The 14,702-nt window shown below is 45.2% G+C and overlaps 3 protein-coding genes across 3 annotated transcripts; 2 read left to right on the top strand and 1 right to left on the bottom strand.

Moving 5' to 3' along the window:
• Nucleotides 1-332: 332 nt before the first annotated feature.
• LOC121383917 lies at nucleotides 333-9,337 on the top strand. The gene is made up of 3 exons (XM_041514014.1): nucleotides 333-3,484; nucleotides 5,763-5,866; nucleotides 8,964-9,337. The coding sequence occupies exons 1-3, from the start codon at nucleotides 333-335 to the stop codon at nucleotides 9,335-9,337; spliced, it is 3,630 nt and encodes a 1,209-aa protein (XP_041369948.1).
• On the top strand, nucleotides 8,825-11,006 carry LOC121384736. The gene is made up of 2 exons (XM_041515263.1): nucleotides 8,825-9,960; nucleotides 10,092-11,006. The coding sequence occupies exons 1-2, from the start codon at nucleotides 9,694-9,696 to the stop codon at nucleotides 10,950-10,952; spliced, it is 1,128 nt and encodes a 375-aa protein (XP_041371197.1). The 5' UTR covers nucleotides 8,825-9,693; the 3' UTR covers nucleotides 10,953-11,006.
• Nucleotides 11,007-11,980: 974 nt separating this feature from the next.
• On the bottom strand, nucleotides 11,981-12,967 carry LOC121383918. Its single transcript, XM_041514015.1, has one exon. It carries the CDS (start codon nucleotides 12,965-12,967, stop codon nucleotides 11,981-11,983), a length of 987 nt encoding a protein of 328 aa, XP_041369949.1.
• Between the last annotated feature and the right edge of the window lie 1,735 nt (nucleotides 12,968-14,702).

Below are 14,702 nucleotides of genomic sequence, written 5' to 3' on the forward strand. Positions count from 1 at the left end.
GAGAAGAAACCCGCTACATTTGTTCATTAGTAGCAATCGATCTTTTATATGTACCATCCCACATACAGGATAACACACCACAGCCTTTGATATATCATTCGTGGTTCTCGGACTGAAACGACAAATATGTCAATGGGCCCACCGACGGGAATTGATCCTAAACCGACCGCGAATCAGGCGAACGCTTTCCCACTGGGCTTCATCTAATAAATGTAGAAACTGTGCAAACGTTTATGCTTGTGTCATGTTAGTCTCGACAGTGTTCATCACAGATCACTTGGCTTGTGTCATGTTAGTCCCGCCAGTGTCCATCACTGTAGACTTGGCTTGTCATGTTAGTCCCGCCAGTGTTCATCACTGTAGACTTGGCTTGTGTCATGTTAGTCTCGCCAGTGTTCATCAGACATCACCTGGCTTGTGTCATGTTAGTCCCGCCAGTGTTCATCACAGATCACTTGGCTTGTGTCATGTTAGTCCCGCCAGTGTTCATCACAGATCACTTGGCTTGTGTCATGTTAGTCCCGCCAGTGTTCATCACAGATCACTTGGCTTGTGTCATGTTAGTCCCGCCAGTGTTCACCACAGATCACTTGGCTTGTGTCATGTTAGTCCCGCCAGTGTTCACCACAGATCACTTGGCTTGTGTCATGTTAGTCCCGCCAGTGTTCATCACAGATCACTTGGCCTGTGTCATGTTAGTCTCGCCAGTGTTCATCAGAGATCACTTGGCTTGTGTCATGTTAGTCCCGCCAGTGTTCATCACAGATCACTTGGCTTGTGTCATGTTAGTCTCGCCGGTGTTCATCACAGATCACTTGGCTTTTGTCATGTTAGTCCCGCCAGTGTTCATCACAGATCACTTGGCTTGTGTCATGTTAGTCTCGCCGGTGTTCATCACAGTAGACTTGGCTTGTGTCATGTTAGTCCCGCCAGTGGTCATCACAGATCACTTGGCCTGTGTCATGTTAGTCCCGCCGGTGTTCATCACAGATCACTTGGCTTGTGTCATGTTAGTCCCGCCGGTGTTCATCACAGATCACTTGGCTTGTGTCATGTTAGTCTCGCCAGTGTTCATCAGAGATTACTTGGCTTGTGTCATGTTAGTCCCGCCGGTGTTCATCACAGTAGACTTGGCTTGTGTCATGTTAGTCCCGCCGGTGTTCATCACAGATCACTTGGCTTGTGTCATGTTAGTCCCGCCGGTGTTCATCACAGATCACTTGGCTTGTGTCATGTTAGTCCCGCCGGTGTTCATCACAGATCACTTGGCTTGTGTCATGTTAGTCTCGCCAGTGTTCATCGGAGATTACTTGGCTTGTGTCATGTTAGTCCCGCCGGTGTTCATCACAGTAGACTTGGCTTGTGTCATGTTAGTCCCGCCAGTGTTCATCACAGATCACTTGGCTTGTGTCATGTTAGTCCCGCCGGTGTTCATCAGAGATCACTTGGCTTGTGTCATGTTAGTCCCGCCGGTGTTCATCACAGATCACTTGGCTTGTGTCATGTTAGTCCCGCCAGTGTTCATCACAGATCACTTGGCTTGTGTCATGTTAGTCCCGCCGGTGTTCATCACAGTAGACTTGGCTTGTGTCATGTTAGTCCCGCCAGTGTTCATCACAGATCACTTGGCCTGTGTCATGTTAGTCTCGCCAGTGTTCATCAGAGATCACTTGGCTTGTGTCATGTTAGTCCCGCCAGTGTTCATCACAGATCACTTGGCTTGTGTCATGTTAGTCTCGCCGGTGTTCATCACAGATCACTTGGCTTTTGTCATGTTAGTCCCGCCAGTGTTCATCACAGATCACTTGGCTTGTGTCATGTTAGTCTCGCCGGTGTTCATCACAGTAGACTTGGCTTGTGTCATGTTAGTCCCGCCAGTGGTCATCACAGATCACTTGGCCTGTGTCATGTTAGTCCCGCCGGTGTTCATCACAGATCACTTGGCTTGTGTCATGTTAGTCCCGCCGGTGTTCATCACAGATCACTTGGCTTGTGTCATGTTAGTCTCGCCAGTGTTCATCAGAGATTACTTGGCTTGTGTCATGTTAGTCCCGCCGGTGTTCATCACAGTAGACTTGGCTTGTGTCATGTTAGTCCCGCCGGTGTTCATCACAGATCACTTGGCTTGTGTCATGTTAGTCCCGCCGGTGTTCATCACAGATCACTTGGCTTGTGTCATGTTAGTCCCGCCGGTGTTCATCACAGATCACTTGGCTTGTGTCATGTTAGTCTCGCCAGTGTTCATCGGAGATTACTTGGCTTGTGTCATGTTAGTCCCGCCGGTGTTCATCACAGTAGACTTGGCTTGTGTCATGTTAGTCCCGCCAGTGTTCATCACAGATCACTTGGCTTGTGTCATGTTAGTCCCGCCGGTGTTCATCAGAGATCACTTGGCTTGTGTCATGTTAGTCCCGCCGGTGTTCATCACAGATCACTTGGCTTGTGTCATGTTAGTCCCGCCAGTGTTCATCACAGATCACTTGGCTTGTGTCATGTTAGTCCCGCCGGTGTTCATCACAGTAGACTTGGCTTGTGTCATGTTAGTCCCGCCAGTGTTCATCACAGATCACTTGGCTTGTGTCATGTTAGTCCCGCCGGTGTTCATCAGAGATCACTTGGCTTGTGTCATGTTAGTCCCGCCAGTGTTCATCACAGATCACTTGGCTTGTGTCATGTTAGTCCCGCCAGTGTTCATCACAGATCACTTGGCTTGTGTCATGTTAGTCCCGCCAGTGTTCACCACAGATCACTTGGCTTGTGTCATGTTAGTCCCGCCAGTGTTCACCACAGATCACTTGGCTTGTGTCATGTTAGTCCCGCCAGTGTTCACCACAGATCACTTGGCTTGTGTCATGTTAGTCCCGCCAGTGTTCATCACAGATCACTTGGCCTGTGTCATGTTAGTCCCGTCAGTGTTCATCACAGATCACTTGGCCTGTGTCATGTTAGTCTCGCCAGTGTTCATCACAGATCACTTGGCTTGTGTCATGTTAGTCCCGCCAGTGTTCATCAGAGATCACTTGGCTTGTGTCATGTTAGTCCCGCCGGTGTTCATCACAGATCACTTGGCTTGTGTCATGTTAGTCTCGCCGGTGTTCATCACAGATCACTTGGCTTTTGTCATGTTAGTCCCGCCAGTGTTCATCACAGATCACTTGGCTTGTGTCATGTTAGTCTCGCCGGTGTTCATCACAGTAGACTTGGCTTGTGTCATGTTAGTCCCGCCAGTGGTCATCACAGATCACTTGGCTTGTGTCATGTTAGTCCCGCCAGTGGTCATCACAGATCACTTGGCCTGTGTCATGTTAGTCCCGCCGGTGTTCATCACAGATCACTTGGCTTGTGTCATGTTAGTCTCGCCAGTGTTCATCAGAGATTACTTGGCTTGTGTCATGTTAGTCCCGCCGGTGTTCATCACAGTAGACTTGGCCTGTGTCATGTTAGTCCCGCCAGTGTTCATCACAGATCACTTGGCCTGTGTCATGTTAGTCCCGCCAGTGGTCATCACAGATCACTTGAATAGGTGTATGCGCTTCCATTATTGAGGGGGGGGGGGGGGGGGGGGGGGTGAGCTGGTTTTTGCCCGAATTGATCTAAAATGTCCGAATCTGGATGACAACATTTATTCACATTACTGACAAACAGTTATATAGGGATGCATATGGATTACAACAAATTTTGCGGGTAGAATGATGAAAATACATGCTTAAAACGTCTCATGATAGCATATTTTCCCCCATCCCCGATTTGCTCCAGCACTAGGGCAGTTCGCCCCTTACCCCCCCCCCCCCCCCATCCCCACACCACCCCACCTCGTATGCTTATGATGGCATTGTGCATATGTTGTTGTTTGTTTGGGTTTTTTCGTTGGTTTGTTGTTGGTTTGCGGGGTTGGGGGGGTCTTTCTTTTTTTTCTTCATAATTTATGAGAACTACTAAATCACGCATTCGACTAGGATTCGATACACGTTGGTTCGTAGCGATACTTGTCAGTTTTTAACGATACTTGTCAGTTCGTAGCGATACTTGTCAGTTCGTAGCAATACTTGTCAGTCCATAGCGATACTTGTCAGTCCGTAACTATACTTCTCAGTTCGTAGCGATACTTGTCAGTTCGTAACGATACTTTTCAATTCGTAGCGATATTTGTCAGTTCGTAACTATACTTGTAAGTTCGTAACTACACTTGTCAGTTCGTAACGATACTTGTCAATTCGTAACGATACGTCTCAGTTCATAGCGATGCTTGTCAGTTCATAGCGATACTTGTCAGTCCGTAACTATACTTCTCAGTTCGTAACTTATACTTGTCAGTTCGTAACGATACTTATCAGTTCGTAACGATACTCATCAATTCGTAACGATACTTGTCAGTTCGTAACGATACGTCTCAGTTCGTAGCGATACTTGTCAGTTCATAGCGATACGTCTTAGTCCGTAACTATACTTCTCAGTTCGTAGCGATACTTGTCAGTTCGTAACGATACTTGTCAATTCGTAGCGATATTTCTCAGTTCGTAACTATACTTGTCAGTTCGTAGCGATACTTGTCACTTCGCACCGATACTTGTGAGTTCATAACTATACATGTCACTTCGTAACGATGCTTGTCAGTTCGTAACGATACTGTCAGTTCGTAACTATACTTGTCAGTTCGTAACGATATTTTCAGTTCGTAACGATACTTGTCAGTTCGTAACGATACTTGTCAGTGCGTATCGATACTTTTCAGTTCGTAATGATACTTGTCAGTGCGTAACGATACTTGTCAGTTCGTAACGATGCTTGTCAGTTCGAAACTATACATGTCAGTTCGTAACGATACTTGTCAGTTCGTAACTATACATGTCAGTTCGTAGCGATACTTGTCACTTCGTAACTATACATGTCAGTTCGTAACGATACTTGTCAGTTCGTAACTATACATGTCAGTTCGTAGCGATACTTGTCAGTTCATAACGATACTTGTCAGTTCGTAACGATACTTGTCAGCTCGTCCATTCTAAATTGCTGTTTAGAATCATTCACTTTCAGAATAGGCCACAACGTCGACCCTTTGCAACGGAAGATGTTGGATTTTTGTGAACTATACTTGTCAGTTCATACCGATACTTGTCAGTCCGTAACTATACTTCTCAGTTCGTAACTTATATTTGTCAGTTCGTAACGATACTTATCAGTTCGTAACGATACTCATCAATTCGTAACGATACTTGTCAGTTCGTAACGATACGTCTCAGTTCGTAGCGATACTTGTCAGTTCATAGCGATACTTGTTAGTCCGTAACTATACTTCTCAGTTCGTAGCGATACTTGTCAGTTCGTAGCAATACTTCTCAGTTCGCACCGATACTTGTGAGTTCATAACTATACATGTCACTTCGTAACGATACTTGTCAGTTCGTAACGATACTTGTCAGTTCGTAACGATACTTGTCAGTGCGTATCGATACTTTTCAGTTCGTAATGATACTCGTCAGTGCGTAACGATACTTGTCACTTCGTAAAGATGCTTGTCAGTTCGTAACTATACGTGTCAGTTCGTAACGATACTTGTCAGTTCGTAACTATACATGTCAGTTCGTAGCGATACTTGTCAGTTCGTAACTATACATGTCAGTTCGTAACGATACTTGTCAGTTCGTAACTATACATGTCAGTTCGTAGCGATACTTGTCAGTTCATAACGATACTTGTCAGTTCGTAACGATACTTGTCAGCTCGTCCATTCTAAATTGCTTTTTAGAATCATTCACTTTCAGAATAGGCCACAACGTCGACCCTTTGCAACGGAAGATGTTGGATTTTTGTGAACTATACTTGTCAGTTCGTAACGATTCTTCTCAGTTTGTAGCGATACTTGTCAGTTCGTAACGATACTTGTCAGTTCGTAACTACACATGTCAGTTCGTAACTATACATGTCAGTTCGTAACTATACTTGTCAGTTCGTAACGATACATGTCAGTTACAGTGAGCCACGACTAGTATCGAATACCGTGGTATGGGCCTATAAAGATCCCTTGCCTCGTCTCAGCCAGAGAGCCACGTCTAGTATCAAATGCCGTGGTATGGGCCTATAAAGATCCCTTGCCTCGTCCCAGCCAGAGAGCCATGACTAGTATCAAATAGTATCAAATGTGTGGTATGGGCCTATAAAGATCCCTTGCCTCGTCCCAGCCAGTGAGCCACGACTAGTATCAAATGCCGTGGTATGGGCCTATAAAGATCCCTTGCCTCGTCCCAGCCAGAGAGCCATGACTAGTATCAAATGTCGTGGTATGGGCCTATAACGATCCTTGCCTCGTCCCAGCCAGAGAGCCACGACTAGTATCAAATGCCGTGGTATGGGCCTATAAAGATCCCTTGCTTCGTCCCAGTCAGTGAGCCACGACTAGTATTAAATGCCGTGGTATGGGCCTATAAAGATCCCTTGCCTCGTCCCAGCCAGTGAGCCACGTCTAGTATCAAATGCCGTGGTATGGGCCTATAAAGATCCCTTGCCTCGTCCCAGCCAGTGAGCCACGACTAGTATCAAATGCCGTGGTATGGGCCTATAAAGATCCCTTGCCTCGTCCCAGCCAGTGAGCCACGTCTAGTATCAAATGCCGTGGTATGGGCCTATAAAGATCCCTTGCCTCGTCCCAGCCAGAGAGCCACGTCTAGTATCAAATGCCGTGGTATGGGCCTATAAAGATCCCTTGCTTCGTCCCAGCCAGTGAGCCACGACTAGTATCAAATGCCGTGGTATGGGCCTATAAAGATCCCTTGCCTCGTCCCAGCCAGTGAGCCACGTCTAGTATCAAATGCCGTGGTATGGGCCTATAAAGATCCCTTGCCTCGTCCCAGCCAGTGAGCCACGTCTAGTATCAAATGCCGTGGTATGGGCCTATAAAGATCCCTTGCCTCGTCCCAACCAGAGAGCCACGACTAGTATCAAATGCCGTGGTATGGGCCTATAAAGATCCCTTGCCTCGTCCCAGCCAGTGAGCCACGACTAGTATCAAATGCCGTGGTATGGGCCTATAAAGATCCCTTGCCTCGTCCCAGCCAGTGAGCCACGACTAGTATCAAATGCCGTGGTATGGGCCTATAAAGATCCCTTGCCTCGTCCCAGCCAGTGAGCCACGTCTAGTATCAAATGCCGTGGTATGGGCCTATAAAGATCCCTTGCCTCGTTCCAGCCAGAGAGCCACGTCTAGTATCAAATGTCGTGGTATGGGCCTATAAAGATCCCTTGCCTCGTCCCAGCCAGTGAGCCACGTCTAGTATCAAATGCCGTGGTATGGGCCTATAAAGATCCCTTGCCTCGTCCCAGCCAGTGAGCCACGTCTAGTATCAAATGCCGTGGTATGGGCTTATAAAGATCCCTTGCCTCGTCCCAGCCAGTGAGCCACGACTGGTATCAAATGCCGTGTTATGGGCCTATAAAGATCCCTTGCTGCTGATGGAAAAATGTAGGTTTCCTCTGAAAACCGTCAAAATTATTAAATATTTGACATCCAATAGTCGATGATAAATTAATCAATGTGCTCTAGTGGTATGGTCAAACAAAGTTTAAGTCTATAAAAACAAGGTGTAAACCAGGCGCAGATCCAGGTGGAGGGTACTGAGGTTTGCACCCCCACCCCACCCTAACCCCCACCCTCACACTGATTAGTATATGTTACACATTTCTACTTATTGCAGATCGATACTTTATATTGTATTATGTATATGTCAGTATGTTTTACTATTTAAATATAGTTTTAGTCTCTCATAAGTTCATGGTATGTTAGTATGTTTTACTGTTCATGGTGAGTAATCTTTATATTTTTAATAATAATGTTTTTCCTGTATTTTATTGTATGTTTTACGATTTTATTATTGTTTTAGTCTGTCTTCCTCCATAAGGAGTGACTTTTATACTGTTCATTAAGAATGTTTCTCGTGTATTTTACTGTGTATACATTGGGTGAGAGACTTTAATAATATACCTGCCTGTCTAATAATTATTCCTTCGTTCTTTGAAGTCCTTGAACTATTGTCACAGTGCTAAACTTCAACTTTATAACAATACAGATTATATCTTTATTTTTACATGTGCATTAATTAGAATTAGTTAATTGGTAATCTGACGTCTGCCATGGTATCCACTTAGAGACATGCCAATCAAACCAATTAGTGTCAAGCACTAATTAAATATGTAACAAGCAATATAATGCAGTGCAATTTAATTGTTGCCACGGGTATTGCAGACGTCTGAACGAGTACACCTTTACAACTGTATGTTACATAGATACGTGTTTAGTATGCGTCTTATAAATAAGGATAATTTACCAATGAAAGACCGACTTGGGGAGAACAGATACTGTTCACATGCCTTGAAGTTCTCTCACAAAGCACAAACTCTACTGGAAGATCCGAGAGACAGTTTTGTAACATAAGCAATGTCAACTCTATCGGGAGACCTGTGTGTCATTCACCCAAGAGCTCTGACTTGTATATTATCTGTATCACCATGTTGTTAATTTATTAATTACGTTTCATGTTTGGAAAGTACAATACAAGAAACTACATCACCAACTTGAGACTTCTCTTCCTTCCTTCAAATTCTTTAACATTCAAAAACTATGCTGTGTTACTATTAATACTGTTGATGCGTTAGTACTGTGTACTGAGTATTCTTGCAACTATGGGGATGTTTTTTTGTGTGAGAGTTCATGGTGTTTTGGCATAAATAAATTACAGACCCTGTTCTTGAGTGGTGTGCTGCCATTAATAAATCCCTTTTAACGACAAATGAAATACATATTCTTGTTTATAATATTAATGTTTGTACATAGGTCGATATCATCAACTGAGGTAGCCAGCCTTTAAGCCCCAGTCCCATAAAAGCACGGATGGACACGGCAGTCCCGGAAAGTGTGGGATCCCGCCGGATCAAGATCCGGGACGATCATTGCTCTTTTTTGGGTTTTTGAGCGTCGACGGTCGTCCAACGACCATCACGCCGGTGGCAACACGGCAGCTACACGGAAGAACCCGTACAAACACGGACAAACACGGCAGCAACACGGACGAACCCGTACAAACACGGACAAACACGGCAGCAACACGCAATCAACACGGCGCCCACACGGATGACCAAGGACCGTCCCGGACAGTCACGGCAGAGCGACGGACTAACACGGACCAACACGGCAGAGACACGGACAGCCCCGAATAAACACGGACCAACACGGCGTCTACACAGACCATCCCGAACCTACACGGCAGCGACACGGACCAACACGGCAGCGACACGGACCAACACGGTCCACCCCGGACCGTTAATAACTTGTATGAAAGCAGGCTGATTTTCGGTGATTCCATCATTCTGCAATCGGATCTCGAACGTGTCACATCGTATTTCAGCATATTATACATTAGCGAAAACGTCAAAACGCCAGCCAAAAAGAAACCTACTGTCAGAGTGGGCCTTCCAGTTCCCAAAAGGTCGTCACGAGCAGCATCCGCTACCGAAGAAGCAACAGAACAACAGCAACAACAAGAAAAAAGATCGCGATCAAGATCCAGATCAAGATCGCCATCACCTTCACAAGTACAAGCATCAGCACCACCCACAGCTATTGCCACTAAGAAAAAGAAGAAGTCCCTGATCCTGTCAGACGAACAGGAGGTGGAGTTGGCCGATTGGCTCAAGGAGAACCCTATGCTGTACACGAAGAGCATGAAGGAATACAAAAACACGGCAAAGAAGATAGACCTCTGGAATTCAAAGGCAGCAGAGCTTGATCTGGAGTCCGGGCCTATGCTGAAGACCTGGTACGAGAGCGTCAGGACGAAGGTCGGGAAGATGTCCGACAAGAAGAGCAGCTCGGCAACAAAAGACATGAGTGACAGGGACACCTTCCTTATGCAGAACTTTGCGTTCCTGGCGTCTCACATAGCGAGAGTGAAGAGCAGACCAGCATGCAGTGTGAGTATAAATTTACATTACTAATGTGATTTTTCTTGTAATTTTTTTATTACATGATGTTATGATTGAATGTATACTTTTATAATTTTTACCAAATACTTACAGCGTGTTTTACCTTTTTGTCTTTGCAGTTGAAGCCTCGCCTGGACACGGCACTCCCCATGGTTTCCTCAGACTCAGAGCAGGAGATGGAGCATAACACCCAGGAGGAACCAGAGGAGACCGGTGACCAGTCTCCAGCACCAGAACCACCCACGTCCAAGGGGAAGTCCTGCACTGTGAGGGGAAGAAGCATTCCCACCAAATCATCATCATCACAGAAAAAGACCAGCACGCCTGTCCCAGCCCTGGACGACACCGCTGAGGTTGTGAACCTCATCAGCTCGCTTCAATCTCAGCAGGAACGCTCCGACGCTATCCAGAGACAGATAACAGGGCTTCTGTCGCGTGAACAGAGGTCGGCCACAGCTGCATGGGGGACATGGTTCGGGGCAATGGCTGCAAACTTGGACCCGACACGTCTTCCGAGGTTTTATCGTGCCAGCTTCGACATGATGTTCAGCTTTGCAGAGGAGTCCCTACAACTACAAATACCTCGTGCTGGACAGCAATTCGTTCCCATGAATTTTGACGTGCAGCCCCGTCAACAGCCTCAGCAGCAGCAGCAGCACCATGATCAGACTACGTTAACAACATTTATTGACTCCCGTTCAGCAGCAACAACAGCAGCAGTATCAGCAGCAGCAACAGACTTTCTTCGGTGGTGCCCGCACCACTCCTACGTGGGACACCATGGGACCAACAGCAGGACAGAACGTCGCGTCCACGTCGACGTCGCAACCACCTCGCCCAGCCAGTACTCCAACCAGCTTGAACTCCAGCTTTCAACTGCCAAGTATTCCAGACTTCTCCAATTTAAACACAACGCCGTCTCCTGCGGGTCGACAACCAGATGGCACCTTCAACTGAACATTTGTGAATATGAACTTTGAAATGTGATTTTTTATTATTTTTTGAACTGTGAACTTTAACTGCATTATGGACTATTGAAATTACTTGCGATTGTGTTCATTTGATTTACCTGTTATATGTAATGTGTAATAAAAAAGTTTGTTTTGTTTGAAACTTAATTCACTTGTTGAGTTCTTAATAAAAAAAGGTCATTAAAAAGTTGGAAAATCTATTTTTAAAAATAAGGTCCGATAGACCGAAGGTCCGATAGTCCAAAGGATTATAAACTGATTACACGTTTAATTGATCACACAATATAAATACTATTAGTATAAGGGTGTTAATGTACAAAATCATTTCATCTAGTTTGAAATCATTACTCAACCACGGCATTGGCATGCTATACCCGTATATATATATATATATATATATATATATATATATATATATATATATATATATATATATATATATATATATATATATAGGCTCTCTTTTTTTGGCACATTGAAACGAACAATGTTTTATTTTGATATAACACTTTATTACATAACATTTCAGTTTATTATTATCACACATCACAGAATTTTGCACATATTATTATCAAATGACATTCACTTCTTAAATATCATGAAATAAAAGTCCACAGAATATTGTTCATAATTATAACTCCACATCATAAAATTATAAGTCCATAGAATATTTTGTTCATGCACAATGTTCATATCATGTCGTCCTGCCAGGACACTGATCCGGCTTCTGAGCTGAAGTAGGCCCGAAGGTATTCCCGTTGGTTCTTTGCTGCCTTCGTGGTTGAGTTGGGAGGCAGCTCCGACACCCCATCTATGAGAGGGTTGTCCTTTCGCCATTCTCCTGGTATGATGTTGTGATTGTTGTCCTCCTGGTCAGCGACACTCACGTGCTCATTTCTATTGCGCAGTCTCAGAAGATTGTGTAAGCAGATGCAAGACAGCACAATGGACGTCACTGTCTCTGGAGACTGCAACATCGTGGTGAGTAGACACCGAAAGCGATGAGCAAGAATCCCGAACGCGTTTTCCACAATTCGTCACCCCCTGGACAGTCGGTAGTTGTAGACTCTCTCGGAATGTGACATGTTCTTCTTAGAGAAAGGTTTCATGAGCCTCTTCTTCAAGGTGAAGGCGTCATCCGCAGCAATATAGAGCGGCATTGGTTTGTCGTCGTTTGGTAAAGGTTCAGGATCAGGTAGGCCCAACACTCCATTGTCGATGGCTTCCTTCAGCTCACTATTGTTGAACACTTGAGCATCACCGGCTGATCCATTGCTGCCTACTTCCACCCAAATGAACTTGTAGTCGGCGTCGACCAAGGCCATGAGGATTATGGAATGGTACCCCTTGTAGTTGTAGTACAACGAGCCACCACGCCGAGGACACTGTATGGCGATGTGCTTCCCGTCCAAGGCACCCACACAGTTGTGCAGCTGCCATCGGCCGCCGAACTGCTTGGCGATCTTCTTCCACTCATCTGGCGTTTCAGGACAGGGAATTAGTTCCTCAGCAAACTCTACAAGTATTGCATCGCAGACCTGACGGATGACCTTGGAGATGGTGTTGTGTGCGACCCTGAAGGCATACATCAGACAGTGGTAGCTGTCCCCTGATGCTAGGTACCGCAATGTTATTGCCAACTTAATGCCAGCTGTCAGAGGCTTCCTGTACTTTGACTTCTTCGGCTTGATTCTGTGCTCAATGCGTGTCAGGATCTCTTGGTATATCTGATAGCTCATGCGCAGGAAATTACAGAAGCCCTTGGCGTCTTCTTTCTTCAGTTCGTCCATCAGCCGTGCGTACTGACCCAGGTCTGGTCTTCTGGCGAGCCATTTTCTGAGCCAGATGGTTCTCTTTTTCCTTCTATTCAGTGGTGTAGATACAACTTTTTTCACGACTTCTCTATCTCTCTGTCGTAGCTTCGCTTTGGCAATCAGGATAGTGTTTTCAACCTGAGCTTTTTGCAATTGAAGCTGGCATCTCATCAGCATCAGCTTGTCCTCGGCCGTCATCTCATCGCCCATGTTGCATCGTCGGTAGGACAGAAAAGAAGTGAATCGATGTTCAAACTGCTCCTATTTATATGAGCATCCGCCATCGTCCGTGTTATTCCGTGTTCCTCCGTGATAGTCCGTAATAGTCCGTGTTTTCACCGTGTTTACACCGTGAAGGTCCTTGTTGGCACCCTGTCTATCCGTCATCGTCCGTGTTATTCCGTTTTCTTCCGTGATAGTCCGTGTATCCGCCGTGTTTCCACCGTGTTTGTCCGTGTTTGCACCGTCTTCGTCCGTAGTAGCTCCGTGTTGATCCGTGATGGTAGCCCTAAAAATCAAACTGTACCGGCGTGTTCCGTGTAACCGCCGTGAAGGGTCCGGGGACAACCGTACCTCTGCCGTCATGATCCTTGATGGTCCGGGGTCTGAAATTTGTTCCCGGACTGTCAAGGACGCTCACGGACAATCAAGGCAGAGATACGGCTGTCCCCGGACCCTACACGGCAGCTACACGGACCACCCCGGATGTTGCCATCTCCCCGGACCGTCACGGAAGAACACGGCAGTTTTGAACTTCCCAAAACTGCGGTGTTGGCCTCCCGGAGCCCCAAGGACATTCCCGAACGTTCCAGGACCAACAGGGATCGCCGCGGAGCTACACGGCGGCTACACGGTTCACACGCCGGATCGTGCCGGATGTAATCCGTGTTGATCCGGCACCTATATGGGACTGGGGCTTTAGGAGTCGTTCTTTTCATAATAATGTTCGTATGATAGTCAGTTATTTTAATTTGTAAGTAAGTAGTACTTTGCAACATAAACAACCCCATTTCACACACGATATTGTTATGAGCATGGCTAATGATAAATACCGACCCAGTTAATTGGTGCTATTGCTTACCGTGTGTGTAAATCCATCATGTCGCTATGTAGGGCAAAACAAAAAACCATGCCAGGGGACGCGGGAAAATGCTTTTGCTACGCAACCGCGGCGCGTGATTGTTTGGGCCATACACAAAGAGAAACTGGGTCACGGCCTATCGCTGAATGCAGTCGTTACACAAATAGCGCAGTTAAGCCTTCTGACGTATGTTGAGGCCCATTTTGTAATAAACGACCCATTTTGTAATATGTACCCATTTTGTAATAAAAAACGACCCATTTTGTAATTATATGTACCCATTTTGTAATAAAAAACGACACATTCTGTAATAAACGTAGGTACCCATTTTGTAATAAAATCGGACCCATTTTGTAATAATAAATAGGTGCCCATTTTGTAATAAAAAAATGCCCATTCTGTAATAAAGGCTTAAAACGTCAGATTACAACATAGGTGTAGGCCTTTGTTTAATATATACAAAGTGAAATAATATTAAACTTTGTGTTTAGATTTATTTTGATGGTCGATGGTTCGCCTGGGATACGAAATTTCTAACGCTAACCCTATAAATATACATTGTTTTCTTGTTCCAACCAGTGCTATTCGGTTGGGGTATGAAGAACCAAGTATGTTCTACAGCTGTGTATCAAAAATAGTAGCTTGTGTGGGTAGTCTGTATCATAATTATCGGAACAGCAACAGCTGATTAAAATACTTTGTGATGTTAAAGAAGCATACATTAAAGATTTAATTAATATTGATAAGTGTATTAGTTTGGCATAAAAATTATAAGTTAAGGCACTCTCTTGTCTAAAAGCATACTAGTTGTCACTTTTCTTTTATACTGTTTGTGAATGTAATACTTTTATACATGTAGGTAAT

The sequence above is a fragment of the Gigantopelta aegis genome, chromosome 10, assembly GCF_016097555.1.
Source record: "Gigantopelta aegis isolate Gae_Host chromosome 10, Gae_host_genome, whole genome shotgun sequence".
Taxonomy (NCBI): domain Eukaryota; kingdom Metazoa; phylum Mollusca; class Gastropoda; order Neomphalida; family Peltospiridae; genus Gigantopelta; species Gigantopelta aegis.

Coding starts and splice junctions, on each gene's coding strand:
- LOC121383917 (XM_041514014.1), top strand. CDS start 333: ATGTTAGTCCCGCCAGTGTTCATCACTGTAGACTTGGCTTGTGTCATG. Junction 3,485..5,762: donor GATCACTTGGCCTGTGTCAT/GTTAGTCCCGCC, acceptor ATTCACTTTCAG/AATAGGCCACAACGTCGACC. Junction 5,867..8,963: donor GTTTGTAGCGATACTTGTCA/GTTCGTAACGAT, acceptor TGGGTTTTTGAG/CGTCGACGGTCGTCCAACGA.
- LOC121384736 (XM_041515263.1), top strand. CDS start 9,694: ATGCTGTACACGAAGAGCATGAAGGAATACAAAAACACGGCAAAGAAG. Junction 9,961..10,091: donor AGAGCAGACCAGCATGCAGT/GTGAGTATAAAT, acceptor TTGTCTTTGCAG/TTGAAGCCTCGCCTGGACAC.
- LOC121383918 (XM_041514015.1), bottom strand. CDS start 12,967: ATGGGCGATGAGATGACGGCCGAGGACAAGCTGATGCTGATGAGATGC.